At 49.2% G+C, this 20829-nt stretch overlaps 1 protein-coding gene across 9 annotated transcripts in view; it reads right to left on the minus strand.

Moving 5' to 3' along the window:
- Positions 1-18765: 18765 nt before the first annotated feature.
- The window catches only part of SLC39A11 (solute carrier family 39 member 11), a 382305-nt gene continuing 380241 nt past the window's right edge, over positions 18766-20829 (minus strand). For all 9 annotated transcript variants that reach the window (XM_057501668.1, XM_057501669.1, XM_057501667.1 and 6 more), the window contains one exon: positions 18766-20428. In XM_057501668.1, the coding sequence (XP_057357651.1) occupies positions 20350-20428 (79 nt within the window). In that variant the 3' untranslated portion in view covers positions 18766-20349. The remainder of the gene's footprint in view (positions 20429-20829) is intronic.

The following is a 20829-nucleotide window of genomic DNA, read 5'->3' on the forward strand; positions in this document are numbered from 1 at the left end:
CGAACCCCCAACCTTAAAAACATCTATTCCAGTGGCTGTCAACCGTAGCGATCTCTCCCCCTCCCCCAGGAACCGGGCACTGTCTGGAGACACCTTAGTTGTCTCAGCTGGGGGTGGGCATGGTACTGGCATATAGTGGGTGGGGGCCAGGATGCCACTGAGCACCCTACAGGCACAGGACGGCCTCCACCCCACAGAACGACCTAGCCCCAATGTCAGACCCTATTCTAGATCTATGACTCAAACCCAGTCCTTAGGCCAGGCCACCTCTAATTTTGCAGGTAGCATCAGTCAGTCCATCAGCCCTTGACAGTTCTATAAATCCACCCACTCTTCTAGGGGGAATAAGGGGGAAAATCCAAGGCTGCACATATAAAAATGCCTGTATCTCCTTTTGACTAACTCTGGGAAAAAGCACAAGGCAAATACGACCACCTCCGAGGAGAAGAGGAGGCGCATCAGTCAAACCAGGGCTCTTGAGTCACTGCCTGATTGTTTAGCAGATTGGTCAAGTGATTTCAGTATGAAGGACATGTGGGCACCTGTCCACTTTGTCTTTGAATCTCTGCCAACCTTGGCATGATAGGGGCTTGCAAGGTTGCGTTTTGGACTTTGTTTTCTCTCTACTGAATTTGTGGCTCCCTAGCCAGTCTTACACCACATGCTCAACCTTCTTGGGCCTCAATTGAATAAGGTCACTGTGGACAGGGATGGTCCCCAGTCACTATCTCAAGACCACTGCAAAGTTTAATGAGTTCTTTCAGGAGTTAAAGTGCTCCCAGCAGACCTCCTATAAAGATGAAGCAGGACCCAGTTACAGCGGCCAATGTGCAGTAAGTGTGGACAACTTCAAGGGACACTATGAGATTCGTTTTGCAGTGTGACTGTGGCAGCCAAGTGTTGGTGGGTCTACACAACCCTCAGCGTATTCCAGGAAGAACACTGGTCTTCCTACAGCTGTCCTGGGGTAGAGAGTCTGCTGCTGTCAGGTCAACTATTCTGTTGCAATCATGCCAGCTCTGCAAAGGGTGATGTGTGTGTGTGTGTGATACTTGCATGTGTGTGGTGTGTGATATGTGTGTGCATGTGTGATATATGTGTGCTGAAAGGGGAAGGGGACATGTATGTGTGCATGTGTCACATATGTGCACATGGTGTGTGCGTGTGTCACTGTATGGCCAAACCAGATGATGAATGCCAGAACAAGAGGACCAAGGAAGATTCCAGAGAGAAGGCTGTCCTAAAACATCTCTGACAGGCACCTTTGGGGACACAGGATATCTGGAATCAAGAAGCCCTAAGAAAATGCTGTCTGGGTTCAGTGTCTGTGTCTACTACTTTTGGGCTACATGACCTTGGGCAAGGCATTTAACTCTGCCAGACCCAGTTTCCTCATCTCTATAAAGGGACAGTAAAAGTGCCTACCTCGTGGATCATGGGAATCCGTGAATTCTTGCACCGTGTCTGTGCTGGGCTCAGAGCAAGCACTTGCGCTGTCCTTGTTATCACTGCTTGAGGAGGAAATTCCTGGAGTCTAACCTCATGCTGCCTGCTCCCTTCCCTTCTCCCCCAGGGAAGGCCCTTGCCCCTGGGCTGACCACTGCCTATGCATAGCCCAGTCGCCTCTGGCTTCACCAACCTGCTGCCTCAAAGGCCCCAAAGCCTTCCCCAGCAGCCCTGGGACTCTGAAGAAAGCCTAGCTGGGGTTTCCCCCTTATGCCTCCTAGATCCCCCCGAGGCCTGATGACAGGCTATGGCCACAGCAGAGCAATGACAGGCCACCATCCACACTCAGTCAGCCCCACCCCATCTGCCCTTCACAACGGGTCTGTCAAAGCCGCCCCTCCTGTCCCCGTTGTTAGCTCTCCCATGCTTATCTGCTGCCGGAGACAGAAGTCTCTGGTTTAATTGTGGCAAATTAATTATTGAACTCCACAGCCAGCTCCTCCCCACTCACACAATTGCTCTCATTCAAGGCCAAGGCGGAATCTCCGCAGACCAGCTGGGGGAGCACAGTTAGCCCCACACCCAGAGAGGAGCCAGAGCAGCTGAGCATAAAACTCCTCCTCCAGGAAGCCTCTCCCAACCCTTCTGTCCGAGACACCTCAGCGAAGGAGCGACTTTGTAACACTGGCGACACTGAAGCTCTTTCCTGTAAATCCATAAATGGTGTGGAGGCACATAACTCACTAGCTTGTTCCCACAGGGCTGTGTGAGCCCCTGAGCCGGGCTCAGGGCAGATGCCGAATCAGTGCTGAATGGACGAATGCTTGCAAATGAATACCCTCTCCAACTCGGTCTAATTTATTGTGTAGTAGTAGATGAATACAAAATAACCTATGTAACTCATTTATTTAGCCATCACTCCTTGCGCATATGTGACAGGCACTGTTTGAAGCACATTGAAGCACATTTTGAGAGCTATATGATATCCTCCCCAAACCCACCAGCTAGGTATTATGATGCTGATTACCCACACTCTACAGAAGGGAAAAGCAACTTTCCAGCAGCCACACACACACACACACACTGTGGAAGCACCACTATTTCAACCTGACTCTCTCCAAACAACTACCCCTATGGCCTGACTTTTCCTACACCCACTGCCTCCCATGCCCCTCTCTCTTCTTGAGAGGCCCTTCTTTTCCCTGTAGTAGACCCTCTGGAGGAGAATGGATGCTTTGTAAAGAGAGAAACTGAGGCCCAGCGGTTAAAGGGGCAGCTGCTGACAAGGAGCGGGGAGCACGCAGGCCAGGCTAGAGCAGAGAATGCACACAGGGAATGGAGACTAGCTTAATGGAAACAGAGGGGACGGCCTGTAACCGAGCAGAGCCCCAAGAAGCAGGAAGGAGGATGTCCATTGGCTGGGTTTTCTAGGAATGGCTGAACCACGGTCCTGACCCTCCCACACTTCCATAATTTGGGGCTGTCAGGAAAAGGCCCTGTGCTGACCCACCAAAGCTGGACTCCAGTCCTGCCCTTCCCTCTGACTCCCTCGCTGTGTAACCTGGGGCAAACTGCCCAACCACTCTAGGCCTCAGTTCCTCTGTTCATGATCTGCCTCCTGATTTCCCAGGAATCACTGGGAAAGTGAGGGAGGAAGCCACCTAGAGCCAGGAAGCGGCATTATCCAGTCACCTCCAGGCAGGTGAATCCCCAAAAGGAGTGGTATTTCTTTTTTTCTTGCAGAAATGATAAAGAGCAGGCTTTCGTAATGGGAAAGTGTTGGATTTCAAGTCAGAACCCCAGGTTCTGGTCATGTGCCTGCTATTTAAAACTCACCCATCTTCTTGAGGCTACAGTTTTGTTTTAGTGTGAATCACAATTCTTGCCTGTGTCTTGGTCCACTCAGGCTGCTCTAACGAAATACCATAGACTGGGGTGGCTTGAATGACAGACACTTATTTCTCACAGTTCTGGAGGCTGGAAGTCTGAGATCAGGGTGCCAGCATGGCCAGATTCTGGGGAGAGCTCTCTTCCTGGCTCGCTGACGGCTGCCTTCTCGCTGCGTGCTCGCACGGCTGAGAGAGCCAGGTCTCTCTCTCTTCCTCCTCTTACAAAAGCCACCAATCTTACTGGATTAAGACACCACCCTATGACCTCATTTAACCTAAACTGCCTCCCTGAAAGCCCCCTCTCTGATACAGTCACACTGGGGCTCAGAGCTCCAGTATGTAGATTTTAGGGGGGCACACTCGGCCCTTGGACTTGTCACTGAAAGCTGGGTCAGACGAGTCAGGCAAGCGACCAGCCTTCATCACCTGGAAGGCCCCACATGGGAGAGAGGGGCAGGTGCAGGGCCTCGACTGCCACGTCAGTTAAGTGGTGGGTGAATCTCAAATTGGTGAGGATGGAGGAGATAACCCTGCAGGGCACCCACAATTTTCCCCTATTCCCTCAGGGAGTCCCAACTCTGAGCCTAGGATTGCCACTCCCGGATCCTTGTCCTGGCTTCTTTCCTCTTCCGAGGGCATCTAGAGGCCAAACACCTTCTGACCGGAATGTTTTCCAAACACCCAACATCTGGAAGGACCTGTCACAAAGGCCCCCTTTGTGCAGCCAGGAAATGGGCTGGCAATAAAACAGTGCCAGACCCCGCAGAGCTGGGAACGGCAGGGGCGGCCGAGTGGGTGAGGAAGGTGGACGGCTCAGGGCGGGGCGGCGGCCACTGGGAGGATGTGTGTGACAGTGAGGTCAGCAAGAGGTGTGCCCGAGAGGAATAAGACAATAAATAATGGCTGGCACTTACCTAGTGCTTCCTCTGTGCTGGGTGCCGTTCTGAGCACTTTATCTTTAGTGCCTTATTTATATAAAAGAAACTTTAAAGAGAGGCTCACAGAGGGAAATAGATGTATCTGAGAGCATGTGTGGTGTGATGTGTAGAGAGAGATTAAACAGAAGGGTGGTGGAGAGATAGAGGTATTCACACAACAATAAGGGATTATTTTTCGGGTCTGGACAGGGGCAAGGCAGAGAGATAATCACTGTTGGAATGTCCAAAGGTGACAGCGTCCCAACTCCACTCTAACCAGATTGCTTTCCCCCCTTCCCTGGAACTGTGTGCTTGGAAAGCAGGTACAGGTGCCCTTGCAGAAACCCCCGCTCCCCCTGTCTCTTTGTCCCAGCAGGTGGCTGTGCGTATGTGTATGCACGCCCACAGGGGTTTACAGGAGCCCTGTAATATCAGCCCACAGAACGCTGTGTTCGTCTCACACGGCCTGCAACAGCCCCAGGTGTGTCTGCAGCCCCATGGAGGTCTGCAAACACTATAGGAGCCCCCTTTGTGGAAAGTTCCTCAGAGACTGAATACCCGTTATGCCAAAATCCCTATCAAAAATCCAGGAATAGAGAGCTGCATCCTGCTTCTTTCCAAAAGTATCTGAAAACCAGTTCAGGCAGCTCTCACAGAATCTCAGACTCTTGGGCTGGAATGAACCTCAGGAATCTGGTCACAAATGGGAAGTGGATAGATGACTTTGGTGGCGCTTGTTAAAAATGCAGATTCCCAGGCCCTGTTCCAGACCCATCCAATCACTAGGGGTAGAGTAGCGGAATCCAGGAATCTGTCTTTGTTAAATTCTATGAGTGATTTTTTTAATGCACATTCAAGTGTGAGACATATTGGTCCAAATCATGACCCAGTTTCCAGGACAACAGCACTTACTGATCTAACACACATGGCTCTTCATTCCATTCTTGGATTCTCTAAGGCTGCACATTTCTCAGCATGCACAAAGTCTTTTGCAATTTTCATTTTTTATATCTAATCTTACCTTTCTAAGGCTCCTTTCTGTGTACTTTTTATTGAGCACAAACGATGTGCTAAGGGAGCTCATTGCCTATTATCTTCTTTAACATTCAAGACCCTCCTTCATGTTATAGGCAGGATGCATGTGGTTAGAGAAACAGGAGAAAACAGGAAGGAAGGAGGTCATGGGAAAAGGGGAAGAGAGATCAGAAAAGACCTTACCTAGTCCCCTGGCTTCAGGGAAGCAATACGCTGACTTGTCGGTGTGTCCTCATCATTTGTACAAACCAGAGGACAGACAGGGGCATCAGAACTCAGAACTACCACTTTTGGAAAAACAAAATTCTACTCTTAGCTTTCCAGACCCCCTTGCAGCTATATTACATGTCTCTAAACAAGGAGATATTACAGGAAGCTTGCCGAGGGGCTTCTAGGAAATCTTTTGCTCTCCTGATCAAAAAGAGGGATGCAGGTGATGCTGACCTTTCCTCCCCTTCCAGTCCTGGAGAGTATATTAGCTTCCAAGGGCTGCCACAACAAATTACCACAGACTTGGTGGCTTAAAACATATTCTCTCATAGTCTGGAGGCTAGAAATGCAAACCCAACATGTCAGCAGGGACACGTTCCTTCCAAAAGCCCTAGCGGAGAATCCTTCCTTACCAGTTCCAGCTTCTGGGGGCTCCTGACATTCCTTGGCTTGTGGCACCACTCTGGTAGTCTCTGACTCCATCTTTGTGTGGCCTGACTCCGTCTGAGTGCCCCTTCCTGTCTCTTATGAAGATATGCTGTTAGTTTTAGGGCTCACTCTAATCCCACATGATCTCTTCTTGAGCCTTACCTTAATTACGTCTATTAAAGAAAAGCCCCTATAAGGTCACATTTTATGGTTCTAATACATGAATTTTTGGGAAATGCTATTCAACCCACTACAGATAGGGATATGATTCATGGGCTGCAGCAGCCATTTTTTGACACTGACGTGCAACCATGAGACCAAAAACAAGCTGAGAATGGCAGAGCAGAGAAATAGAAGGAGAAATGTTAAGATAGGATTCTGAGAGCAGAGCCACAGGCTGTCACGTCAGCAAAGAAAGCAATAAAAAGCAGAGTGGGTTGGAGCAGTACACACTGGCTGTGGAGTTACACAGACCTGGGCTTCAATTCCAGGCCCCAGTCACTTTCAGGAGGGCACCAGGCAGATTAGCTTCCATGTGTAAATGTTGTATGACCTCTCTGAAAGCTTTATTTGAGGAATACACAAGACAATGCGTGAAACCCTAATAAGCACTCATTCCCTCTCTTTTTCTCTCACTCACCAACTTTGACTTATTTTTCTATTTCCAGTATATGTGACATCATATGCAATTAATTAATATTTGTGAGCCACAACTGACCAACCAAACATTTGCTATGTGTCAGTGTCTGCTTTTAATATCTCTGGGTTCAGTTCCCACCAGCGATGTAGAGACATTTGTTGGGCCAGGGTTACTGCAGCCTGATCCTGGGAGGTGGGCAATAGAAGATCAGGAGACTTCCGGTTAAACAGGGTGGATTGAGCACATGCGATTCTTTGCACTCCTTCCCCAAACCAGCGGAGTGACAGCAACTGAATTTAAAAGGAGAAAAAAGTCAGAAAGACAAAGAAAACAAGAGAGGAGAGGACACCAGACAATTTTGAAAGTTGGCCACTGATTGCATTGAGTAGAGAAAGCTGAAGCCCAGCTGTCTGCAGAGGGGAGAACGCACGAGCAGCCCCCTCACCCCTTGGAACACTGGGAAGGCAAAACAATTGGAGGCATGGTTTGCCTCTGAAGGCTGGGGTGGGGCAGGGACAGAGGACCCTGTGACAGTCCACAGAAGGGTGCTGGAGCACCCAGATCCCCAGCATGTCCCCACTTAGTGTAGCCAGTCAACTTCCCCTCCAACCCAACAGGAGATTGACAATTCTGTTTTGGCAGGAACTGAACCAGACAAGGTCCAGATGCGAACACTGAAGAGGACACGGGCAAGTCAGGAGGCAGAGACCTGTTATGGGAAAGTCTGCATGCCCTTCACCAGTCAGCTCTCCCACTGTTAGCAACCAACTTGCAACCACCCCCAGCTCTCCCACAGCACACACAAAACATCTGGATTCCTTGTGATGAAATTGGTCATCCCAAGAGAAAAGACCCAAAGATTTGAGGCTCTGCAATGAAAAGTCTATTCTCTGGCCCAACGCCCTCCAGTCGGGCTCACCAGCTGGCAGGCCCCATCCCCCCAGCCCTCCGTACAGAGCTTCCAGTGAGGCAAGCACAGCAGACCCTGGGAGAAAGTCCCAAGTAGGACAGACAGAGACCAAAACAACAAACCAGGATGGGGGGAGAAGAAAAGAAGTCCAGGGGAAACTGAGGCAATGCAGGGAGTGGAAGAAAACAGAAATGTAGCAAAACCTCCTAACTCCTTTCATTATCACCCTTGGAGAGAGAGAAGAAAGTATTGCATTCAAGAAATAAGAACAAGAGGCTACAAGAAGGATTAGTATAGCTATTCAAACTTTTGGAAATTAAAAGCGTGGCAGAAGGAGTTAAAAAGGAAAAGCAGACCTGGAATATAATGTTAAGTGGAAGAGAAGAGAAAGACATGGTAAATATAAGGGGCATAAGAAAGAGGATCAAACCAGGAGTTCCAAGATTCAACAGATACAAATTCCCAGAGAGAAACAGAAAAAATTGAGGGGAGGACATGGGGAGATAAATAATAAAAGAAAGTGGACATGAGTTTCAGAGTTGAAAAGGGCAATCAAGGGCCCAGTGAAATGAATGAAAACAGACCCACATCAACATCCTGTACCATAAAGTTCAGCTCATTAGAAATAAAAAGAAGACCTTCAAAGGAGGAGGCGAGAGGGGAAGGGAAGAAATCACACACGCAGGACCAGCAACCTGAATAATATCGAACAATTTAACTGCAACACAGGAGGTGAGAAGGTAGATCCTGCTGGAGGCTCTAGCAGAAAATTCATTTACTTTCCCCTTCCAGCTTCTAGAAGCTTCCTGGTCCTTGCTCATAGCCCTTCCCTCTGGAAAGCCTGCAGTGACCGAGCGGGTCTTTCTCACATCCCGTCTGCTCCATCTTCCACATAGAAGGACCCCTGTGATCACAGCGGGCCCGTTGGGATAATCCAGGATAATCTCCCCATCTCAAGGTCAGCTGATTAGCAACCTTAATTCCACCTGCAACCTTGATTTTCCACCTGCAACCTTGATTTCCCTTAGCCCTTTAACAAGTCATGCACAACTCTGGGACTGAGGATGGGGATATCTTTGTCTACTACACTAGGCATGCTGCAGCTTTGTATAAAATCTGGGTCATTTTGTTTAGGAAAATGTGAGTGCATGTAAGGCAGGTGCATGCTAAGGATTACAGGGTGAGAAGGCAGGAGGAGGAGGCAGGGTCTCCAGTGACACCACAGGACCTCTGCTCCGATCCCAGACTGAACCTCTATTGCACTGTAAGTTATGGGAAACACCCTCATCTGGTTAAACCACGATAGGGAGGATTTCGCTGCTTGAAGTCAAATGGAAAGCTAAGGATACTTTCACTTTTCAAGGTAAAAAGTCAATAATGTCCAAAACCCAAATAGGGAGACATGCCGTGGTGCTGGGAAATTGGAGGTGAATATACTGGAATTGAAAAGGTGCTTTCAGACAGAACACATTCACAGCTGAGGTGGAAGACGGTAGAACATTAGATTTGCATTAAAAATGTTACTGTGCTATTTGATTTATTAAGCTTTGTCTGGTACTTCATAAAAATAAAATTTTAATTTAAAAAAATGAGAAAAATAGTTTGGAGCACTTAACAGCCACAGCCCAGAGGGTGCAAGGAGACTACTACCCACAAGGTACCCCTGGCCCGGGTGTGTCTAGCTGGAAGAGTCTCCTGGGAGACATGAAATAGTCCCTCCAGGGGCCCACAGCGTGGAGCGCGGCCAGGAGGTGCTCTCTCGGCCTTGGCTTGACAGTGTCTTAATTTGCCTTTCCCAGTGAAGATGCCCAGCACGCTATGGCCGCCCTCAAGCTAAGAAGGGTGAGACGTCAGCACAGGATGCAAAGTTTCCCATCACTAACAGATGCTATTTTTAGGAGCAGAGCTCAGAAGAGGAAACTGAGAGAAGAAAAGTCAGGGGCCAGTTTGCAGGGAGAAGAGAGTGACCACAGCCATCCCTCTCTGCACATCTGCCCCTCTTCGCCTGGCCCTGGGGCACAAAGCCAAGATCTTAATCACCCAGCGTCGCTCTGGCACGCTGAGTGTGTGATACACCTGTCTCTACCGTCAGGCAAATGAGTGGGTTCACAGGCCGAGGCCTGCCCCGCCGAACAATGCTCCCCTTTGTCCCTGCCCAGAGCTCAGGATCCACAAGGAAGCCAAATCCATCAGCGCTCGTCAGGGCCCTTGATGCACACAATGCAAGTCATGACCCACATTCTCCAGCGAAGCCCCAGGCCTCCGGCGCGCAGCTCTCGCTGACACGCAAAGTGTCAGTCAACCTTCCAAAGCCCAGGGTGGGGACCTGGGTACACTGCGCACTAGGCTCTCATTCCCAGAAGCCAACCAGGGCTAGAGAGGATGCTGCTGAAACGGACACATCCCTCCCTAAAATCAGCCCCAAGGGAGCTGCAGTAAGAAAACCATTTGCCCAGGCGGGCAGAGGGCTTTGCCAGCTACTTTAGCAGACACGAGGCACACCTGTGCAGTGCCTGACCCTGGCTCACGTGGCTGGCAGTTTAAAGGACAAAATCACGCCCAGGAAGAGGGAAGATGGAAGGATGAATGCCCAAAGAGGATCCCCTAGAAATGCAACACCAACCAGAACGGTGTAACACTGTCCTCTGGAGCCAGAGAGGTGGCTGGCTCTGCAGAAATGTGGGAACTTTACGGCCTAAGGGAACCTGAAACTGGCCTCCAGGGATGCTGCCCGTGGTAGTATTTGTATTTCTTGACAAGCCCTCCAAATCATTCCCGGCTGTCGCATCGTGTCTGGTCCCTGCCCCCCACTCCCACCCTCTGTCCGGGTGACTGCCAGTCACTGGGAAGTCTTCCCTTGCAGATCCCTGGGCTGGCCCTGGCGCTCAACTCAGAGGGAGGAGGCAGGAGGGGAGGGTGTGTTTAGATCTGCTGTGCCTCAGGGACGGGGCCACTGGCACCGACTGCCTAGGCCACATCAGAGCTCGCATTAGTGTGTATTCAGTCACACCCCTGGGTCTCATAGCTGCGCTTACCCCACAAGCTTATTTATGGGAATGAAATAAGCTAATAATGAATTTTGGGAAAAGCACACATTCCCTTAGAAATATAGAATATGTGAGCTGAATAATATTGGGTAAGGATTTATTATTTTTTGGCTAAAGGCCACTGCTCAGCTTCAAGGGAAGAAATAAGATACATGCAGTATTTGAAGTCGATTCTACAATGTCACTTATTTCGGTGTGATAACTGTATTAGGGTCATGTAAAAAAAGAAATCCTTTCCTTTTCAAGATACATACTGAACCGTTCATGAATAAAATGGCATGAATGTCTGGTAATTTTTTTTCCCAAATAAGGAAGAGGAGGGGGTGTACTGGCCAGAGCTTGGTAGTTGTCAGAACTGGGTGATGGATTCATGGGGGTTCGTGACCCCATTCTGTTTACTTGAGTGCAGGTTTAAAATTCTCCATAATAAAAAGTCGAACAAAAACTAATTTTAAAGACAAAAGCAGAAGAAGAATAAATCTGCCAGTGCAAGAATTTTTGTGTGCCTCATAGAACAAATGATCAGATCTGGTCTTGCTTTCAAATTATAGTGGCTAAAATAGATTTGGTTTGCTTTTTTAACCAGACAGTTAAGAGTGAGTAAGCTCCTGCAAGCGTTGGACAATAAACCACTCATCATTTTTGGTTGGGTTCCAGAGCAGCATCTAGTGACATCTACTCTGAAAATACTTCTGTTGAAGTACCAGACTTATGTCACACAAACAGAGATCAGGGGGCTTAAGGCAGTTCCTAAACATCAAAGCTGTGTAGGGAAGGGTTAGAAGAAGACTGTCACAAAGACGTATTAGGCAGAAGGACGGGCAGATTGGCTACGTATGATAGCGGGCGAAAGTCACTTTTAGTCATCTCGTACCCTGGGTGAAGCATCTAAATAGCCTGCAGGACATCGCCATTATTTTCATCGGATGTTTGAGAGAGCAGCAGTCCCACTTTTACCTAGCACATGGTTCAAGCCAAGTGGATTCAGTTTTCCACTGACTCTTCTCCTCTTGCTCTTTTTGTTCTTAGATTGGGATGGTTAAGATTAAGATTAAATATCATAAATGCGAACAGCCACAGCCTGGGGATCGGCCAGATCCTGACCTTCTTCTTAACCTATCTAAGCATTTCACACCCTGGGCTGGCTCAGTTCCTCTTTATACCTGGCAGCCAAATCCCCATAAAGAATGGTGCTGACCGGTTCACGGGACACGAGCAACACAGGAAGGCAGTGAACCCGAAAAAGCAAGGCATCAGGGGCTTATGGGTAATATGCCAGGGGCCTGGGGGTGGGGCCAGCCTCCCTGACCTGTACAAGGAGGGAGGCAATGGAAGCTGAGCTGGGGGTGGGGGAGCGGTGTGTTGTGCCCTGCTTGTTGGCTGCACTCCTCCAAACCACAAAGCCCCGCTTGCGGCTTCCCTGCCAAGGCTGATCGCAATCTGCCGTGCTATCCGCATTGTCATCTCTTATGCAGACACGCGCTCAGTCAGGGCTGTGAATGCCCAGAGAGCTCCCTTGAGGGATCTTGCCTTTTCCCAAAGCCTTGTTGTTCTGTCAGCCAGGACGGCGACAGCACGACTCCTGTGGTGCCAGCAGGGCCAACCTGCACCCCCATTAACCTCCTTCTCTCCCTTTCCCTTAGCCTGCCCCTTTCACCCCAACCCAGCCCAGCCCAAACCTTAAAATGAGGCTACCCCATCTACCTGTTTTCATCTTTGACTTTCACAGCTGGGAAATGAATATTCAGAATGAGGGAGCCCATCACAGAAAAGACCTAAAGCTGGTCCTCCCTTTAACCTTGATGGCTGTGTGGTCCAGCCAGAGGCGGTTGTGTCGAGGGCCTGGGTCTACTGAGGGCTAAGAGAGGTGGCACTGCCTGGTGGAGCTGTGAGGATGTTGATGGGAATCTGGGAAACTGGTTCGGAAAAAAGGGATTTACTTTTCAGCACCTGCCAACCCGATGGGCTTGCCAGGAGCGTTTCATTTGCCAAGAACTCTATATTAAACAAACACGCACACACCTACAACATCCCTTCTCCAAAACAGGCATAACGTATTGGGTAAGGAAGCAGCTCTTAGGAAAGATAGAGGTCCGTGAACCTTTCTGGTTTCCAGAGCATAATCCATTTTAATCTGCTCCAGACAATCTGAACATCTATTCATCCAACCTCTCTCTTACATTAAAGTTTAGGTTGCAAAGCAAGAAAGTTAAGGTTTGATTTTGACCTATGAGATTTCTCTTGTGTTGTTTTTATTGTAAAAGTCTATTATACAAGTTTCTAATATACAGGTATTTTAAAAAAAGTCCTTGGGAGACTTCTAGGTCTATACACTCTTATAGACCTGGCAGTGGGCCCTATTTTTTGGTTATTGTTTTCCCTCTCTCTCCCTTCCTTTTACCTGCAAAGTACAGCCAACAGGTGAGACTGAAAGAGCCATTGCCACGAAATAGGTGGTGTTGGAAGCTGATTTGTAAAAGTTTCTAGACCGAAATAAAGGCACTGACTAAAATGAAGGCCTCTTAGCCACCCCTCAATAGGTGTCTGCATGGAAATAGTCACTTGAATCTGAAGCATTTTTATACTTAGCTCTGCTGTGCTAATGAGAGAGGTGGGTAGGAGGGAGTAGGCATGCAGACATGGTCCACTAGCCCTCAGCATCTCCTGTCCCTGTCACTGAGTCATGAAAAGAAGCCACGAGTTGGCCCCTGCCCTGACCCCACAGTTCTGGGGTTCTGGGAGGTCAGCCCATGGAAACCCCTCAGAGAACAGGAAAGAATAAAAGCCAGGTGTCCCCAGGGCTCAAGCAGCATCAGTCTATCTCTCTAGGTGGGTGTCTTGGAATCCCGTCAACTCCCTGCTCACCTGACCCACCTACTTTTCATCGCACCACCCTGAAGTCTATGTGCAGAAGAGAGAATGAAATCCTATCCTACCTGCACGCAGTTTGTCATGCCATGCTTATCCCAATTGAAGAAAAAGATGCCCATGAACCTGTGAAACCAACTTGTGTGACCTGGGTTTATGAGCCCAGAGTATATGGCAACGGTGACAGGAGGTCACTCCTGTGATTATGTTACCTTATGTGCCTCCCTATTGCAAACTCACTCAGGGGCTGATCTGTTGAAGTGGCCATGCTGGGAAAGCCCATGTGCCAACAATCTGTGAGCCTCTAGGAGCTACTGGTGGCCCCCAGGAGCGAAGGAAAGCCCCCAGCTGACCATCAGCAAGAAGCTGGTTCCTCTGTCCCACAACTGCCAGGAACTGAATTCTGTCAACCACCTAAGGGCTGATTCTTCCCAGCTCCCAGGGAGCACACAGCCCAGATTACAGCCCTGTGAGACCCCGAGCACAGGACCCAGTTAAACTGCCTCCAGACTCCTGACCCGGAGAATTGAAACAATAACGTGTGTTGTGTTAATCCCCTCAGTTTGTGGTGGTTGTTATCCAGAGACAGAGAACTAACCCAATGACCACCTCCCCCCAAGTTACCAAATATGACGAATGTCCACATGGAAGAAATCTACAGATTCATGAACCATTTCAAGAGTGGTCCTTTTTCTTTTAACCTGTATTATAGACTTGTTAGTAAATGAACAACTTTACATTCCCCACAATTTCACATATTAAATTCAAACAGCATTTTCACTGAAAAAGCAGATCGGGTGCGGGTTCCTGTTCAAAACCTCATGGAGGACAAACCTCAGTGCTCATCTTAAATCAGTTAACGAACGGTTCTTTTCCTTGGGACACCCTCCTGAGTGACCAATATAGGATGCAGACCTAAGTGCATATTGAACCCTAACCCTAAAAGGCAAAGGTCAGGGAAGGTGTTACACTTCCATACTCATACTCACACCCTAAAAAGCAGAACATAACTTTGGCTAAGGGCCTCTCCTTCTCTTTGCATGCTTCCCAGCTTGTCCTATGTTTTCATTATTCCCTAACACATCCTGGACTTCTTGGAGGTCATGGAGATGAAGGGAGATGTTAGCCTGGCCCTAAACCCCAGGGCTGGCTCTTCACCAACTCCAAACAGGTAGATCCATACCCCTCCCTGCTAGACTGAGGCCAGTGGGAGACATACTAATTTCATGGCTTATAGTTTGCCAGGGAGTGGAGACTACATCAGAAAAGATCCCATACAACTTCAAGTCTGATCTTTTAATTTGGGAGAAGATCAATGAGACAGTGATGCTGGCACATGTCCTGAGGTTTACTCTGTGCAGAGAATCACATGCCTTCCCTTGGGCCAGCCTAACCCAGTGGCTCATCCACCCACCCCTGTCTTCCATGTCTTGGAACAGAGGATGGTTGCTGAGCGCCAAGGATGCCTGGGGATCCTGAGGCTAGGCCGCCCCATCAGGAACTGCAGAGGTCTCAGTGACAGCTCTTGGGAACAGCTGATGGCCACGCAGGGCGCCTTTGCCATCAAGCTACTGGCAGAACCCAAGCACTGTCGAGAGGATGAGAACTAGTAGGGAAAAGGCTTGAATAGAAGCCAAAGTAAGGTTTCCGGTTAGCTTCCCGCAGCTCTCACTGGCGGCCCAGGGCTCATCTCCCTCCTGCACCCCGCTGGAAGAGGGGCTCGTCCTCTCCCAGGTTAGTTCTCCCGGCTGGAGGCGGGAGGCAGAATTTTGAGTGTTATTTCTCCTGCTTGTGGACACACTGCCACCTCTTCTCACAGGCCCAGGGCTGGGCTGTGTTAGGAAGATGATCAAAAAGTAAATTCACTAAATAGGGCACCTGACCTTGTGGAGAAGCCTCTAAATGCCCCTGCACGGCCGGCCTCCCTGCCCTGTGTTCAGCGTTAATTATAAGTAGGGAGCCACGGCTGAACTTACCTTAAGGCCAATGAAGTCTGAATGCAGGGGCGCGGGCTCCAGGCCCCTTGCAAAGCTAACTCTGTGTTTGTCCTTTTGTATTACTTTTTCCAAAGAGCGCTCCTCTGTATGTAAATTTCAGTTCCCCCAAACCGGGTCCCCCCTGGGAAGGGGCAAGCTGGCAGCGACTGGCCCGAAGCAGCAGGGCGCCCCGAGACGCCAGGGGTGCCCTAACAGAGTAGGACCGGCCTCGCCGCGCAGCCAAGCCGGGTGACGCAGGGGCGGCTTCCCGCGGGCGGGCGGCCCGGGAGCGGCCCGTTGCGTGCAAAGCCCGGCGCCGCCCCGCCCGCCCCGCGCAGGTAAACGGCGACCGGCTGCCCGGGAGGCCGCCCGCGAGCCTGGCCAGGACCCGCCCCGGCGCCACGCCAGGCGCCCCGGGAGGCCGGGACGGGAGGCTCCCCGGTGACTCGGCGCCGCGCCCCGGGAACGTGCGCCGGCGCAGGCGGCCCAGCCTCACCTGGCCAGTCGGATGGCACCTGCGGGCCGAGCCGGCAGAGGTCAGGGCACGTAGCCAGCAGGGGAGGCGGATCCCAGAGCTGGGGTCCCCCCATCTGCTGCTTCCGCAAGATCCGGGGGGCAAGGCCCAGGCCAGGGGTGCATAGGTAAAAATTGGTGGAGCTGTATACACTTGAGATAGTACTTTTGTTAGATGTAATCATGCCTTCATTTAAAAGGGGAAAAAAGAACAGCCCCCGGGCTCCCATTTGCTTCCATCTTTCACAGGTTCAACCAATTATTCGAGGGTGGCGTGTGCAGGAGGTGGTGCCAGCAAAGCTTTAGGGCTGGAGGGTCTGGGAGGTGAATTTCTGCACGCTTTGCGGGTAACAGAGCCGACCCTGCCACTGCCTGTCGGCCACCTTAGCAAGATTTCCTGGACCTCACCTTCCTGGTGGGCAAAGTTGGGGTAATGATATAAAGGGCAAGGAGGTTTAAAGGAGGTGGCATGGAGCATAGCACCCCACCTGGCTCTCAGTCTTCACCTAACTAATGGCCTATGGTCCACCCCTCTGCACAGCCTAATGGGAATGTTTTCTGTTTGGTCCCCAGATGAGATCCAGATGCCAATACCCACCCTCACCTCTCAATTTCTCATACCAGTCACCTGAGATGAAGGGGCCATTAAGGGTACAACCTTGAGGGCGTAAGTTGTTTTGCCATCAGACAGTCAGGGATGTGAGGGCTGAGAGGCAGTCCTGTTAAGTAAGCAGTGCTAGCAGATGGGAGGGGAAAGAAAGTACTGGCAAGCTGCAGTCCTGAAATTATTAACTCAAGGAAAAGACTGAAATCTAGGGATTTCTTTGACAGTTCTTACATATCCTCTTACCTCCTGAGTCCAAAAGGCTGAGAAAAGTAGGGAAACAAATGCAAAATCTGATCCAAGGTCTGGCTGAATTTCTATGCTGGTAAAATTATAGCCTTTCCATAGAAAGCATTGGTCAGGAAGTGGTGGGACCCACAGAAATAAAACGGAGAAAGATGGGAGGATATGAAAAGCTTGGCCTTCTCTGAATTCTCAGTCCTCAAAGAACCTTCTTTGTCTGCTGAAACAGCCAAAAGGGGCTGTTCCAGTCTTCTGAAACACTTCTTGAAGGAAATGTAGTTGCTTTGCCTAAAGCCATCACCCTGCAAGAGAAAACCAGTCCTCCTCATGCACTACTACCTTGGCATCTCCAGAAATGGCAGAGTTATGTCCAGCATGGCCCCGAAAGTGGGGTGATGGCCAACTCAAATCAGGGAGAAAGAATTTGAAACCAGCATGATTTCCAGATTTTTCTAAATTTTATTGACAAACGTGGGAAAATATATATTTATGAATCCATTTTTATGGCGCACAACAATGGAGGGAAGAACATCATTTTAAACTCGTCTGAATTTATTGACTTATAATTGTTACAGAGATTCTGGCTTTACTGTGCCAGCATGGGAAGTCGGGAGTGACTTCCGGGCCTCAGTAAAGACTGACCACTGGACACCAGGTGAGTGTTATCTGTGCCCCCAGCTGTCCATCATGTCCTGGGTCACACTTACCAAATCCCATTACCAGCTGGAAATGGCTTCTGTGGGACTGGGCCCTGACTCCAGATACTGATGATATTCCCAGGACGCTTGTAGACTACTTAATGCCCTTCTAGTAAGGAAAAGGCAGAGATTTCTGCTCAATGAAGCAGGTTCATATGTGTGGATCTGAATCAACTCCTGTCTGTCCTATCATGGAATCCTGTGCAACATTGCTTCCAGCAAAGCAATGGATGGACACCCTTGCAATTTGCTCCTATCACCCAGCAGCCATCCTCTGTTTTGAACTGTGACATGAATTATTGGAGATGTGGTTTCAAGACTAGCTCTGGGACAATATTTAATGAGGTTGAGATACTGTCCTTTAAGAGAGGTTTTTGTTTGGAACCAGTGATCACTATGTGGCACTATTTCTCTCATAGCTGGACCTGGAATAAGAGCAGGTCTGGAATAAGTGGGGGTACAGATGGTGCCACCTCCATTGTACCTAATGATTCTCACTCTCTTCAACTTTGGACACCACCAGTTTAGAATTTTTGAATCCAAGAAAGGAATTACCCACCAACGGGACAGCTGGCCATTGGAGTAGTTTCCCTTTTGGAAAGGGGAAGGGTGACGTTTCAACTGCATGAGGGATAGCTCCATTATCTGAGCAGAACGGTTTTTTTAAAGAGAAAATAGAGAAGTTATCTGTAGATGTTGAGCAGCGAAAGAATAAGGCTGTGATCAACATAATAAACCCATTTTTCTGCTTTTGGCTCTCCACCATCTGAACTCATTGCAAAGCTTGAAAATCCATTATTGTCCGAGACTTGGTATGAGGGCAGGAACAGCTGGTTGGGGGACCCAGGACCTACGCTCTGCCAGCTAGCTGTTTCCGCCCAGAACTTTGAATGTGGAGCTGGCACACAAAGAGTCAGGGTGAGGTTAGAGTTCATTCCCGCGGCGGTGGTGGAAGCATCAAGGGACAGCTGTTGAGTGGTTGCTGTTCAATATCCAGGGGCCAACACAGGGGGCCAGGGCACCCAAACTGAGATGTTTTTGAGATGTGATTGGGTCATGGTCCCAGACCTCTAGTTTTCTTGCATCCAACCGATTTTCAAGCCTGTTTCTCCTACAGATCCTGTGAGCTCCCAATAGCCTTCCACTAAATTCCCTAAGTAAGCCGAAGGTGGATGCTGTTTGCAACCATGAATCTAACCAGCCTGTCTCATCTGAGTTCTTTCCTTTGCTTCTACTGGTGTGTTAGGTAGGGGAGATGTTAGGACTGGCTTCTGTTAGCTCTTATATTATCAACCCAGAAAAGCAGGAGCTTCAAGAAGGACTGAGCACAGCACAGGTCATCCACAACAATCTCCCCTTTATTGATATTAATCACAGTTATGAGGTCTTGTCCATCAGAAAGTTTGCGTTATGCAGCATTACATACAAAGACATGAAAATACACATACACCAACCACCAAACCAATTAATTTCAACCCATCAAACCTCTGAATGTGTCTTCACCTCTGATCACCAGTGCTTCGGAAGATCGTAACATAGACCCAGCAGACGGTTGGCCTTTGGGTCTTACAGCAATTCACAGAGCGGGGTATTTACCCTTGGAAGCAATGAAACATGTAAACTCAGAGGGCAGGCATTGAAGCCCGGCTTTTGAACCGCCTGCATTGCTGGCAGAGCCCGTGTCGGTTCCCATAGGCAACTCTGACCAATGAAGACGGCAGGCCTTAATTTTATGTTCAAAACAGACCAGTTCTACCTCCCCAGTTGGAGGAGCTATGTCTACAAAGGAGTAGATTGCGATTGGCTTGTAGTGTAGTTCAAGTCCTTCTTTAGGGTCATTTCAGAACGACGACTTGGCTAAAATTACTTTCCAAGGACAATGTAAAAATCTCTCTTCTCCTACCCCTTCTTCCTTTCTCACCCCAGGGTCTCTGGCCAAACTCCAGCAAAGCCTGCTGCAGCTTTAAAGTTCTGGGTCAGGTAACAAGTTACTAAATGGTCAACAGAGAAGGACCCACGACAGACTCCAAACACCCTCCGCTCACTTACATCAGCTTAAGTGGCCCCCTCCATAAGCAAATGAAGGGTTTGAGTTCTGGCAGTTGGCCGGTATCCCCGAGTCTCTTAGAAAAATGAAGGTCACCAACCTTATCAAAATAAAGGTCTAGAGGATTGGGAAACCGCGCCAGACCACTTTGCCCTTAGAATCCACAGACAGCAGAGGTCTCTGATCAAAGCTACACTCTGTCCTCTTCTCACAGGTCTCACCATGTGTTCAAACTTGTCTGAATTCCCTTAACTTCAACGGTGTCCATCTTTGCCTTAAATAAGGGGGAAGACTAACTGATCCCCATCCCTTTGTCGGCGCCCCTTCCCAAACGGCCTCTTCCCCAGGGGAGGGAGAGGAAGGTCCGTTTCCTCCCTGGGGTGGCTGGGATCTGGGGACAGTTTGCTGTGTCCATGATGCTCCACTAAGGGACAGACAAGAGGTGTCCTGGCCATTCTGCTCTGAGGCACCAGGCAAAAACTGCCAGGAGACTGCTCTCTGGAGAACTTGCCCCTGCAGTGACCTTGGAAGTCGCCGTTGTCTCTAGCGAGGAAGACTGAAGGTGTGAAAGCAGAGATTTCCCTGATCTGGACGTCCGTGGCAATCCCACTGAAGAACGAGTCTGTTCAGGAGCCAAACAGAAATCTGTGGTTCATGACACCTTGAGATTCCAAATAAAACCAACATCTCCCTCATTCCTCAGAAGAAAAGTAAAAATTGTCATGTTCTAATCAGCGTCAATCAGGACAATGAGATGAAAAGGAAAAAAAAAAAAGGAAAAATGTTTTAAGGTAAAGAGCGAGGCTTGTGGTCCTGTCGAAGCCCGCCATTGCTGTTTCTTTGTGCTCCCTTTCCTGGGATCCGAAGCATTTCGGCGCTAGCCCAGGCCGACATCGAGGGACATCATGACCACAAATCCCAGGATGGAGGTCCAGGATGCCAGCTTCCCATTACCACTGGGGATGGGGAGAAAAGCAAGACCTTAGCACAGTCTGGGACACTGTCTATGCTGCAAGTATCCTCAGCAATACACATTTCTGATAGAAATGATACTAGTGCTATTAATAATGATAATAATATTGCTATGCCAGGAAAACTCATTAACTCGTGGAATCCCAAAGGATAACCACACGAGATCCATACTCAGATCAGTTATTCCCATTTTACTGGTGGGGAGACTGAGGCATAGAGGAATCAGTATCTTGCCCAAGGGCACCTGTAATAGCTGTAGAATCCATGCTTGAATAATAACATGGCCATTAAATTCCTGAAGATACTATTTAGTCTGACGTTATAATCTAGTCTCAAAATCATTCTGCCATTAAAACCAAAGTGAAACAAAGAGGAAGCCCCCCAC

This window comes from Manis pentadactyla, chromosome 4 (assembly GCF_030020395.1).
Source record: "Manis pentadactyla isolate mManPen7 chromosome 4, mManPen7.hap1, whole genome shotgun sequence".
NCBI classification, from domain to species: Eukaryota; Metazoa; Chordata; class Mammalia; order Pholidota; family Manidae; genus Manis; species Manis pentadactyla.